The sequence below is a fragment of the Orcinus orca genome, chromosome 11 (assembly GCF_937001465.1).
Source record: "Orcinus orca chromosome 11, mOrcOrc1.1, whole genome shotgun sequence".
NCBI lineage: Eukaryota > Metazoa > Chordata > Mammalia > Artiodactyla > Delphinidae > Orcinus > Orcinus orca.
In genome coordinates, this window is record NC_064569.1 from 7965228 (window position 1) to 7978931 (window position 13704).

Consider the following 13704-nt stretch of genomic DNA (forward strand, 5'->3'; position numbering starts at 1 on the left):
TTTAAGTCAAACAGCCATACTCACAGTGAAGGAGACACAGTGGAATAAGTCTTTATTTGCCACCACATCAGTAAAGAGGCTTCTGTTCTCTCTGAGGGACTCCAAGGAGGCGCTTACGGTCACCGTCTCATTCAGGTGCTTCAGAAGGAGGCAGCCCTTCTCAGGGGTCCCAGTGTGGAGCAGGGAGGGGACCAGCACCATGTAGTGCCTGGGGATGGGGGAATCCAGTTAGAGGAGAGTGTAGGAGGCGAGGCATTATTACCAGCAGCACTATCTTCCGCCATAATTCTTGTTACTATCGTTAGTTCTATGCCAAGAGAAGACATGTTGATAAGCATGAAATTGATCTCTGCCGTTGGAGGGCATGCGTGGGAGTTACTCCCCTTTCCATCGTCAGTGCCATGTCAGTGAACATTTTACTTGAAGTGAGGCTTTAAGAGGTTAACATTTGCAGGTGTACCTCACTTTAAGGAACCCAAATATCAATCTGTGAGCATCTGAATTCAAATAAAAATATGCTAATTATATATATTTATGCTGTAAATCTATTTTACATTAGGGTTGCTGTAAAAAGCAAGCAAGTTCTCATGTGGAACACTACAGAAACCAATCCACTTACAGAACTTTTATTTATTTATATATATATATAAAACAAGCCTGTAAAAATGGAATGGCAAGTTCTTGCTTTCCACTCTGAGGCTTAAAGAGAGTCCATAAAGTCTCAGCGTGTTAAGCAACTAATGAAATCTTAGTGTGTTACCTAACCCTGGATGTTTGCATATTAAATATTTGCCTTTCAACTCAGGGTAGACAAAAATGGTCTACTCAAGAATGATCTTCTAGAGATCGAATTTGGGGTCCTCATGAACAGAACAGAAACTTTCTCAATGCTCTCATATATAATTTTATTGACACTTGAGTTTTCAAACATTTTTGCTCACAGAATTCCTATTTTTAGACACTATGCCCTCCTTACATGTATTCAAGTAAACATCTATTTTTTTTATCACAAGTTTAAACAATAGTAAAATATATTATTTTTGATGAAATTTTAAATTAAAACTTACATTACTTTTTTGTACATCTCCCATCGAATCTTAAATATCATAGTGATAAGATATCCAGTATGATCTATTTAAAAAATACATCAAAATGTTCTTTTTGTAATGATCAGAAATTTAGCATCTTTCCCCCTTTTCCTCTGTGAACTTTCATGCCATTTACCACACAGAAGTTTGTCCTAACATTTCTATGCTTCAAAATATTTTATGGATCACTCTTCCTTCTTTGTTTATATATATATGTGTGTGTATATACATATATATATATGTATATACACACATGCATATATATATATACACACATATATGAAATATTATATGTGGGTATATAAATTTAACTTCAACTCTTCTTTTAAATTTAATGGGACCTTAAAGCTGTAAATGTTAAACATTTTCTTCTGGATTGAATTGTTTTCAAAAGTCTTACTAGTATACAACTGATCAAAACAAAATAAATATATTACAAATTATGATTCATATTTATTATATATAAAATCAAAATACTTTTGAAGTACATCTTTAATGAAAATAATGAGTTCTTATATATCCATGGATGGATATTCCTTATTGCAAGAATTAAATAAGGTCTAACATTAACTCTGTTGCTGTTTTTCGTTTGTGTAGATATAAGTACCATGAAAAATTGTTCACTTAAAAGTAAATAAATGACAGATGAAACAATTATATCATTTTTACCAGTTCTTGTAACTCCTTCTGCATTACATGCCAAAGCCCTATTATCAAGAATTGCTTCTAATTGTTTATCAGCTGGTATTTCCCTTAGATCTTCCTTCAATTTTGTTGAAACAAAGAATTCGTCGCCACAAGATCTGCAAAAGGATTTTTTCTCCTGTCATTAGAGTCCTTTGCTTTCTCAACATCAACATCGGTATTTCAAATTGCTCCTTTATTTGGCACCCTAGGGATTTTTATACTCCAGAACAGTGTTCTACAGTAACATCTGATTGAGGGAGGTTTGTCTTTCTCTTTTAAAGTGAAAGATAGGAAATTAAGACAGGGGAGGTAAGAAAGAATAAATAGCATGGTCTCAAGCAGATCAATATGAATGTGAGGATCTGAAAATTGATTCCTTTAAAAGAATCACTTTCCAATGCCCTTTAGAAAGTCTTTGTATATCTCCAGAGAATTTAGAGATTCAGAGATTCAGAGATCCAGAGAGTTGGAGAAAAATGGTTAAGAATAAGTGAAGACTGAATAAACCAGATTTGTAAAATCTCATAATTGGAAGACACCTTAAAGATAAGAAGGTGACAGTTCCATAGGGAAGGCGAATGAATGATAAGGAGGATTTGAAATAAAGGAAAGGACTCTTCAAGTTTATGCTCTATGTGAAACTCACGGTATTCCAGAGACTGAGGCATCTGTAGGCAGGAAGACCAGAAGAAGGAGAGTAAGACTTGGATGGAGGAGTTTGTTCTTCTTCTCCCCCATGCTGCAGGGAGAAGGGACCAGAGGAGACCAGACTGTATTGTGCCTTTCTCCCTGCAATTGGTCTGGTCCCAAACATTCCTCAGAGCTACTAGGCTTTATGCTGTTCTCTGTGTAAACAGGAAGTTCCACCCACACAAGGTGTCTAAACAAAGTAGAGGTCTTTGAACATTCTCTGAAAGGGTCATTGCTCTCAGGGACTTAATTACAGTCAAGGTTAATTCCTGGTGGGCTAAATAGGATTCCTGGAGGGATAAAATCCACATTCCCGTTAGTGCTCACTTTCCCTGGGTTTTACCGTAAAGCAGCTAATCGGCTTTTCAACCCCTTCTCTCTCTTACTCCCTCCTTTCCACTTCCCCATAGTGCCTTGTATGGCTTTCCTCACATCTCTTGCATGAATAGCTGGCAGGGGAAGCTATAATTTAAGCAACACAAGACAGGCTCAAAATAGGTATTTCACTACAAGTCAGTCTGCCTGCAAGTCCTCCATCAGATATGTCTACCTCAAATGTTGAAGCAGTTTCAGAATTCAGCAGTCCTCTATGCAAAAGACATTGGGTTAAAAGAATAGCTTTTTGAGCTTGGGGTTTTTACTGGATTGCAGATAAAGAGCTAGGTTGTGGAAGAATGATGATAGAAATATTTTCCTGTATTAAGGAAGTGAAAAGATGAAAGGAGAAGTAGCAGGACCTCAGAAACAAGCTTTGACTTACTGTGCCTAACAAAGATACCAATTGCCTTTATCATCTACTATACAAACACATTTTGTTACTGCCTTCTAAATGTGCAACTCCCCTTCAATCTTTAATCATGTTAACTATTTTATTCATCCATCCATCTGTCCATCCATCCACCCATCCATTCATCCATTCATTCATCCAACTGTTTGATTGTTTTGTGTTTATTGAGCCTAGTTGGTCTAGGAATCATACAAAATCATGGAGATGGATGATCAAATATGAAGAAACAGATTGCACATTCTTGCAGGTGTAAAAGCAGACAAATAAGCAATAAAAATACAGTAGCCAGACATCATTATTGGAGAAGTTCAGGATGCTCTGGGAGCACTGAACAGGGACACACAATGCAAACCTGGGCCTTGGAAAGGAAATCTAAGGTAAAGCAAAATGTAAATCAAGTTCTAGAGTGTGGATGGTGGTTAGCCAGAGGGAAGTAGGAGATAGAAAGTGCATTCTAAGCACATAAGGAATGACATAAACAAAGGCACAGGAGGTAAAAACCATCATGAAATGTTTGGTAAAATGAAAAGTGTTTGGTATGAAGAAAATGCCTGTATACTTAGAAAAGTGGTGAAGCAAGCTTGCTTCAAATTAAAAAGGAACCTGTTGGTACTACTAGGGTTTTGGGGAGTAATCAGTGAAGTGACTTCCCCAGATTTGTTTCTTGGAAAGATCACATTTACTGAAATTTGGAAGACTGATTGGAAGGAGGCAATCCAGGAGGCAGGGTAGGAGTTGCACAATTATATGGGTGAGAAATGATGATATTTTGAACTAGGGTGTTCATAATGAGATTGGATAGAGGTTGACAGATTTATATCATATTTAAGAGGTAAAATTATAGTACACAGTGAATACATGAATGTGATGGGTAAAGGAGAATGTGCTTTTCAGTTTTCCTGGTTGGTCACTGAGTGAGTTGCGTTGCCTTTAACTGGTTGAGTGAAACACAGGAAACAGGGTGGGAAGGAGAACAGAGGGCTGAGGGTTGGGAAGAGAAAGAGTCTAGTTTTAGAAAGCGCTTGTGGGATAGTCCAGTAATAATATTCGTAGGGAGTTTAACATTTGCACCTAGATCTTAAGGCAGTGTGATCTAATAAAAATATAAGGTGAGCCTCCTATGTAATTTTACATTTTCCAGTAGCCACATTGAAAAACAAAAAGAAACAGATTAAATTAATTTTAATAATATAATTTACTTACCTCAATATTGCCAAAACATTATCATTTCAACATTTAATCAATATAAAAATTGTTAATGAGATACTTTAAATTCTTTTTTCATACTAAGTCTTTGAAATCTGGTGTGAATTCTACACTTACAACACATATTAATTTAGACTAGCCACATTTCAAAAGCTCAATAGCCCATGTGGCTACTGGTTATCAGATTAGACATAGCAGGTTTAAAGCAATGTTTTTCAAATTATGGGTCACCATCTATAGTGAGTTGTAATGTCATGATCAGTGAGTCATGACCAAGAGTTTTAAAAATGTAATAGAGGGCTTCCCTGGTGGCGCAGTGGTTGAGAGTCCGCCTGCCGATGCAGGGGACGCGGGTTCATGCCCCGGTCCGGGAAGATCCCACGTGCCGCAGAGCACCTGGGCCCGTGAGCCATGGCCGCTGAGCCTGCGTGTCCGGAGCCTGTGCTCCGCAACGGGAGAGGCCACGTCAGTGAGAGGCCCGCGTACCGCAAAAAAAAAAAAAAAAAAAAAAAAAAAAAAAGTAATAGAACACAATAAAATAGAAAACACAGTGTACCAAACAGAATAAGTGAAACTATTGATTTTGGAAATATTCGTTTCAATGTTGTGCAGCAGAAACTTTGGTTATGTCCTATTACCCCTTCTCCAATTCTGTCTTTAATACTAGAACACCTGAGTTTTCTCTGGGCACAAACTGCCTCACTGAAAACTTTCATTTCCTAGCCTTCTCCTTTAAGGCTGGGCATGGTATACGGCTAAATTCTGGTGATTGACATGTGAGTGCAAGTGATGTATACAACTTTCAGTTCATGATTTAAAAAGGAAGGGCTAGGTTCTGTGCCTCCCTTTGCTTCCTACCACTGGCTGGAATGTGGACATGTGGGCGGTTGTCCCATCTTCCATTGTAGGTAATAAGATGGAAGCCATGTGTCAAGGGAGGCAGAACAACAAGCAAGACATAGACTGAAGAGGGAGGAGATATGGGGATGTATGTATACGTAGAGCTGATTCACTTTGTTATACAGCAGCACCTAACACACCATTGTAAATCAACTATACTCCAACAAAGATGTTAAAAAAAAAAAAAAGAAAAAAGGAGGCATAGACTGAATCCCTGAATCATCCAAAGGCCATTTTAGCTTGGACTTTCATGTAAGAGAAAAACACTTTCTCTTATTTAAAAGCCTTTGCATTTTGAGATATCTTTGTTCAAGCAGTAAAACTTGTATCCTAACTAATATAATTTCTCTTTCTTTATTACTATCTCTATCATCTCTATCTTTAACTATGAGTGTCCTGAGTCACAATGTAAAGGTTACATTGTGAAAATGTGATTTCAGTGTTACATTGCAAACTGTCTCATGAAAATATACAAAATTCTTATTGTAGGTTAAAGTTAAAGCAATCTGAACACCACCAGTTTACTGAGATCTGGCCTATTTGTACAGATTAGAGATTTATCAGCTTATAGGGAGAGCTGATGCCATGGAAATAGATAATATGGGATGAAAATAGAAAATAGTCCAGGACAGAGCTAGGCAAGGGCACCCAAATGTAACCCGAATGGCTAGACAGAGAGAGAGAAAAACACAGGAGAGTGTGGGATCTCTGAGTCCCAAAGAAGGGACATTTTAAGAAAATGGTCAAGAGAAGGTTTTTACTAGTCAGAGTGATTGGGGCTTTATGCCAACACATCAATGTTAATAGCATACAAAATTAAAAAAAATCATTTCAAAAGTTTGCATTATTTTATAATACATTGATTCAAAACATAACAGAAATTAAATGGATTTTAAGAAACTAGAAATAACTAAACACTTATTTGCAAGGTTAATTACTTAAAGAAATAATAGCATTCATTTGGTGCCTTATCAAAAATTACAAAGAGCATCTGTAAAGATTATTGCTGAATCCCTGGCTATTCGTGTCAAATGCCACTCACTGTGAAATCAAATAATAGATCGAATGATCTTTTTTTTTTTTTTTGCTGAATTGAGGGACAAGAAGAATATGGGGACCCAGCTTTAAGGGTCTGTGTGGAGCAGAGCCTGACTGCAGCTCAAGGGGGAGTGAGAGGGAGGTTTCTGAGTTTATGTGAAGGGAAAGAGAATGATAGGGCAGTACTCAGCAGAGATGTCGGGCTGAGAGGGAGGTTTCTTTAAGAGGAGAGAGACTTGAACAAGTTTAAATGAAATGCTGCTTCTGTAAATGCTGACGATCAAATAAAAGGGAGAGGTTGAACACTGTGAGTGCGAAGTGATAGTCCCAAGAGAGAGAACTTTGAGGTTGCATGAGGTGGACGTATTAAGTAAGTGGATGGCGGAATTATCCTCAGGAGAAGCGACACCACTTCAGTATAATCGCAGATAAAGAGGAACGTTTTATCTAAAATGCTCCCTTCACGAAGACAGAGCTTTCTCTTCTTGGGAAGACAAAATGAGCTTGAGGGGGGAAAAAATGACTGGATCAGTTGTCAGGGTACCTGAGCCCTAGTTCTGACTCATTATAACGTCCTGGGTAACTCATTTAACTGCTCTGAGCCTCAGCTTCCTCACAGATAAATATGGGGTTAATAATATCTGTCCTGTCAGCTCCAAGGGGTACTTTTATACAAGATGCTATATGGAACCGTTTTTAAAACTGTGAACCTTACTGTACCTGTCAGAATTAATATTTATATTTTGAATCTTAATGACTGAGAAAGAGGTCTAGTTCACCTGTCTGCTGTGGGCTTTGATGTAGGGCAGCATCCAAATAAAGAAAGTTAGGCTACCTGAATACCAAGTCCTTGACAGAAATGACGGCACACAACTTGGACAAGTTCTGCACAGTTTCGAGGCATTTAGCAAATAATTACTGTTAGAAAGCTGAGGTAAAGGGTTAAGAGAAAAAAGAAGGTAAGGGAAAGAAGGAAGGCAGTTTATGGTAAAGAAAGTAAGGGAGCAAAATGCAGGAAAAAGCCATTAAAATAGAACAAGGAGAATCATTTGGGAATTGAGAAAAAAGATTAGGAGGTATTGGGCCTTAACAAAAATAAACAGAAAAAAATGTTCCCCCTGTATTGCTGTAGTGCTTGCTGGGGACTGAATGTAGTTTCTCTAATGGCACCACTGGTTACACATACGCTACCCGTAGTTCCTAATAAGTGATAATGAAGGACATTTCAGCTGGTTACATATTAACCACTTTCAAAAATCAGAAAGCTCAGTTACTGGAATACCACATTCACTCTATCAGACAGTATACTTGCTTTACCTTTCCGTAAATGTCTAGGGCAAACTTGGAGTTAGGGCAACGTCTATCTACAGAGATGTTCTCAAAGATCAGAGTGTTTCTCATTTATGCTATCTCAATGCTCCTTTCTAATTTTTAATGAGAAAAAATATTTGAATGTACAAAGATAAAAAGCATAACAAATCCTCAGATCGTTTCTAAACAATGTACTTGCCATAGTTTCTCAAAATTATCAAAATTTTAGTGTGTTATCTTTTAAATTGTTCTTTATCTTGTTTTGTTTTTTTAAATTTATTTAAATTTATTATTTTTTAAGATTGATCTGATGACTCTCAAGCTTTATTTATCTATTTTGGCCATGCTGTGCAGCATGCAGGATCTTAGTTCCCTTAGTTCCCCTGACCAGGGATTGAACCTGTGCCCCCTACAATGGAAGCGTGATCTTAACCACTAGACCGCCAGGGAAGTCCCTAGCACGTTATCTTTTAAATTAAACTCCACTTGTTCCTTTAAGTTTCTAAAGAGTACTGATATTCACAAATCTAATCTTTTTTACTAGACGCTACATTGTAATGCAGAGGAATTAGTGCCCGAATTAAAACAATTTATTACAAACAATAGAATTCAATGTCTGTCCTTACATATACATACTTTGGGGCATGTAGAAGTATTTTTGTATGATGAACCTGTGCTGTAAATTTGCTATGTCAAAGAGTATACACATTTAAAACTTTTATAGTACTGTTACATCCCCTTTCTGAAATGAATCTGCCAGAAATAGAGACACAGACATAGAGAACAAACATATGGGCACCAAGGGGGGAAAGGGGGAGTGGGATGAATTGGGAGCTTGAGATTGACATGTCTACACTAATATATATAAAATAGGTAACTAATGAAAACCTGCTGTATAGCACAGGGAACTCTACTTAATGCTCTGTGGTGACTTAAATGAGAAGGAAATCCAAAAAAGAGGGGATATATGTATACATAGAGCTGATTCACTTTGCAGTACAGCAGAAACTACCACAACATTGTAAAGCAACTATACCCCAATAAACAAATAAAATAAAATAAAATAACTCTGCCAATTATCTTCTACCAGCAATGTCTACTACTGCATTTTTCCCATGCCTTTAAAAAATTTCCCAATCTGATAGGGAGGGGTGCGTGACATATATTTTTCTTTTTCAAATTTATGATTACTAGTGATGTATTATATCACTGTTACTTGTAGGAACTCTGTTGCTTGTATTTTAACTTTGTCTTGGGGTTTTATTTTCTGATTAGGAAGTCCTTTTGTACCCCCAAATTGTAAAACTATGCTACATGTTTTTCCTAATTTAAATATTTGTGCTTCATATTTTTATCTCTAACTCTATACAGTTTATTTTTGAATATGAGACTAGGTAGGGAATATGTTTCAGGGTGAGTTTTCCTTTGGTGAATGGAAAATGTGTGTGTGAGTGTGTGTGTGCGTGCACACACGCATAGGGTTGTTTCATGACTCTACTTTATGAACCCACTTTGTTCTCTGTGACTCTCATGTTCACTCTGGAACTTTTCAGTGTCAGAACTTTTGTTTTAGAGAGTTATATTTAGTCTGGGAGCGAACAATAGAATCAGATTTTAATAGGAAAAGATAAAATTATTTGTCAAGTTTTATTTAATTACTTAGATGATAATGATGATATGGACAACAACAGTAATGATAGCTCGTAATTACATAGTGCTTACTATTTATATGACTGTGCTGAGTAATGTTCTAAGAGCTTTAGATGCTCTAATTTATTTGATTTTTGTTATGCTCAAATGTTATTGAATCGCAGGTTCTTAAAATAACACACAATTTCTAGTGATATAAAATTTTGTAAGAAAAATTATGGAATATATTTTGTAAGATACTATTAAAGCTGTTAAGTTTTAAATGGTATTGCTTTTTAAATTCATGTGTTTTCATAGCAAGTTATAAACACACAATCTCCTATTACTTCATTTGAAATAATCAAATATAATATGAGGTAAAATTGTTATTTATGAAGCAAAGTGTATGAAATCAGGGAGTGTGATACCTCTAGCTTTGTTCTTTTTTCTCGGGATTGCTCTAGCTAGTCTGGGTCTTTTGTGGTTCCATATAAATTTTAGAATTTTTTTTTTTCTATTTCTGTGAAAAATGTTCTTGTGATTTTGATAAGGATTGCACTGGATCTGCAGGTTGCTTTAGATAATATGGACATTTTAACAATATTAATTCTTCCAATCCACGAACATGGAATATCTTTGCATTTCTTTGTGTCTTCTTTAATTTCTTTTATCAAAGTCATATAATTTCTAGTTTACAGGTCTTTCACCTCCTTGATTTAATTTATTACTAGGTATTTTATTCTTTTTGTTGCAGTTGTAAATGGGATTGTTTTCTTAGTTTTCTGGCTCATTTCTGCTAGCTCATTGTTATCATGTAGATATGCAACAGATTTTTGTATGTTGATTTTGTACTCTGCAACTTTACTGTATTTATTATTTCTAATAGCTTTTTTTGGTGGAATCTTCAGGATTTTCTGTATATAAAATCATGTCATCCTTAAATAGTGATAGTTTTATTCTTCCTTTCCAATTTGGATGCCTTTATTTCTTTTTCTTGCCTAATTGCTCTGGCTAGGACTTCCAGTACTATGTTCCATAAGAGTGGCAGGAGTCTTATAGTGTTCAAGGAGCAGGGTGTGATCAGCTGGTGGGCATTCTTCTGATTGGCTGGTGGTGATGTAATTGGGAGTCAACATCATCAACCTTCTGGTTCCAATCAGTCTGGAGTCTATGTGCTTTGTGGGCAGCACACAGTTAACGTCTTTCACCTGGTGGGGGTTTCAGTATCTGCAAAACAGCTCAAAGGACATGGCTCAGAATATTATCTATAGTCCTTGAGGAAGAACTGAAAGTTCTTGATTTTGTTTAATGGCTAAAGTATTATTATTTTGTCTTGCTTGACTGTTTTCCTTTCTGCATTTTCTTATTTCTCTGATTAGATTTATTTATTTTTATTTATTTATTTTTTTTGCGGTACGTGGGCCTCTCACTGTTGTGGCCTCTCCCATTGTGGAGCACAGGCTCCGGATGCGCAGGCTCAGCGGCCATGTCTCATGGGCCCAGCCGCTCCGCGGCAAGTGGGATCTTCCCAGACCGGGGCACGAACCCGTGTCCCCTGCATCAGCAGGTGGACTCTCAACCACTGCGCCACCAGGGAAGCCCCTAGATTTATTCTTTGACTAAAGTTTTTCTACAGACAAAAGGCAGGTAGAAGACATGGGTGGGGGTCTATTCTGGGAAGGCCTCATAGGGTCCTGCTCAGTTACATGAATTGAATGAGTTAAAGAATGTGCAAGTTCTTGGTAAACTTAAAGCGCTACATAATGTTGATGTGAACTCCTTTTGTTGTAGACGGCAATTTACAGAGAAGGCGGACTTTCCATAGAAGTGGGTGCCTAAAAGTCATGACTGTACCTTGATCGTGTCTATCTGACCACAATGTATCAGAGCAGGGGTGGATGCCTGACCCAAACAGGGCTATGTGGATTCTCCATCTTGAAATTTGAATTTGGACCAAAAGATGACTGTTCTGGCCTTGCTGATCTAATGTAAGGATATTAGAAACCTAGGAAGCTTTAGGGCAGCTGTCTTCTATTGGGTTGGCCAAAGAGTTCATTTCTTTTTTTTCTGTAAGATGGCTCTAGTAGTGCTTAGTTATCTTTAACTTCATTCGAAACAATTTTGTTAGATTGTATTGTGACAGCTGTCATATCAGCGTGCATTTAAACAAAAACATCAAAATTGGTGAATTTTTGTGTAGCCATTTTAATATTGAAGATGGAAAAAAAGCAACATTTTTGGCATATTATGCTTTATTATTTCAAGAAAGGTAAAAATGCAACTGAAACACAAAAAAAGATTTGTGCAGTGTTTCATGATTCAGTCTTGGTAGGTTGTATGTCTAGAAATTTCTCTGTTTCTTCTAGATTGTCCAATTTTTTGGTTTATAATTGCTCATAATAATATCTTATAATCTTTTTTATTTGTGAGAATAATTGTAATATCTTCTCTTTCATTTCTGATTGTGTGAATACTCTCTTTTTTTCTTAGTCTAGTTAAGGGTTTGTCAATTTTATCTTTTCAAAAACACAACTCTTAGTTTCATTGATTTTTAAAATTGTTTTTCTTTTCTCTATTTCAGTTATTCCTTCTCTAATTTTTATGATATTCTTCTGCTAATTATGGGTTTAGTTTATTCTTCATTTTCTGGTTCCTTGAAGTGTAAAGCTAGATTGTTTATTTGATGACTTTCTTCTTTTATATCATAGGCATTTATTCCCATAAATTTCTCTCTTAGTATGGCTATTGTGGCATCCCTTAAGTTTTGGTATGTTGCATTTCATTTTTGTTTGTCTTGAGATAGTTTTTAATTTCCCTTGGATTTCTTTTTTGACCCAATAGTTGTTAAAAAGTGTGTAGTTGGGACTTCCCTGGTGGCACAGTGGTTAAGAATCCACCTGCTAATGCAGGGGACACAGGTTCGAGCCCTGGTCCGGGAAGATGCCACATGCTGCGGAGCAACTAAGCCCGTGCGCCACAACTACTGAGCTTGTGCTCTAGAGCCCATGAGCCACAACTGCTGAGCCTGCGTGCTGCAACTACTGAAGCCCGCAAGCCTAGAGCTCATGCTCTGCAACAAGAGAAGCCACTGCAGTGAGAAGCCTGCAAGCCTAGAGCCCATGCTCTGCAACAAGAGAAGCCACTGCAGTGAGAAGCCTGCTTACCATAACAAAGAGTAGCCCCTGCTCGCTGCAACCAGAGAAAGCCCGTACACAGCAACACAGACCCAACACAGCCAAAAAATAAATAAATTAAAATTTATTTTAAAAAGTGTGTTGTTTTATTTCCATATATTTGTGAATTTTCCCACTTTCTTTCTATTATTGATTTTTTGTTTCATTCCATTGTGATTGGAAAAGGTACTTCTTAAATTTGTTGAGTTGTTTTGCAACCTAGTATGAGATCTATCCTCTGTCTTTGAGAATGTGCCATGTGCACCTGAGAGGAATGAGTTGCACGGTATTTTTTTTTTTTGCCCCGAGCACCCATGGCAGTTTTATATATTTATTTAAATTTTTATTTTATATTGGAGTATAGTTGATTAACATGTTGTGTTAGTTTCAGGTGTACAGCAAAGAGATTCAGTTATACATATGCATTTATCTTCTGCGTGTGTCTTTTAGGCCCAATTAGTCTATGGCGTTGCTCAATTCTGCTGTTTCCCTGCTGATTTTCTATCTGGATGATCTGTCCATTGTAGGGGGTGGAGTATTGAATTATCCTGTTATTATTGTATTGCTGTCTGTTTCTCTGTTTAGTTTTCTCAATGTTTGCTTTATGTGCTTAGGTTCTCTGATGTTGGGTGCACATATATTTTAATCATTATATCTTACTGTGAATTGACACTCATCATTTTATAATGACCTTCTTTGTCTCTTAAGACAGTTTTTAGCTTAAAATGTATTTTGTCTGATATGTAGCCACCTCTGCGGTTTTTTTTTTTTTTTTTTTTTTTTTTTTTTTTTGCGGTACGCGGGCCTCTCACTGTTGTGGCCTCTCCCGTTGCGGAGCACAGGCTCCGGATGCGCAGGCTCAGCGGCCATGGCTCACAGGCCCAGCCGCTCCGCGGCATGTGGGATCTTCCCGGACCGGGGCACGAACCCGTGTCCCCTGCATCGGCAGGCGGACTCTCAACCACTGCGCCACCAGGGAAGCCCCATGAATTTCCATTTTTTAAGGATTGGTTACTGGACCTTTATTTGTTTCCTTTGGTAGTGTCATGTTTGTCTGATTCGTTGTGATCCTTGAAGACTTGAATTTGTGTCTCTGCATTTGAATGAGCAGTCACCTCTTCCAGTCTTTACAGACTAGTTTTAGCAGGTGAAGACCTTCTCCTACCTGGTTCCTGGACTGATGGGACTATCACTG

The 13704-nt window shown here is 37.2% G+C and overlaps 1 protein-coding gene and 1 long non-coding RNA gene across 9 annotated transcripts in view; one reads left to right on the plus strand and one right to left on the minus strand.

The window, feature by feature from the left end:
• The window catches only part of A2M (alpha-2-macroglobulin), a 40845-nt gene extending 38013 nt beyond the window's left edge, over positions 1-2832 (minus strand). The window contains exons 1-2 of one of the 2 annotated variants that reach the window (XM_004281157.4): positions 2422-2832; positions 25-208 (exon numbers count right to left, since the gene is read on the minus strand). In XM_004281157.4, coding sequence (XP_004281205.1) covers positions 25-208; positions 2422-2513 — 276 coding nt within the window. In that variant the 5' untranslated portion in view covers positions 2514-2832. Of the gene's footprint in view, positions 1-24; positions 209-1757; positions 1773-2421 lie in introns of those variants that run through there. The other variant, XM_049694881.1, reaches the window with a different exon arrangement.
• Positions 1-13704, plus strand: part of LOC117197140 (uncharacterized) — a 169328-nt gene that overhangs the window by 78646 nt on the left and 76978 nt on the right. The gene's annotated exons all lie outside the window — the stretch shown is intronic.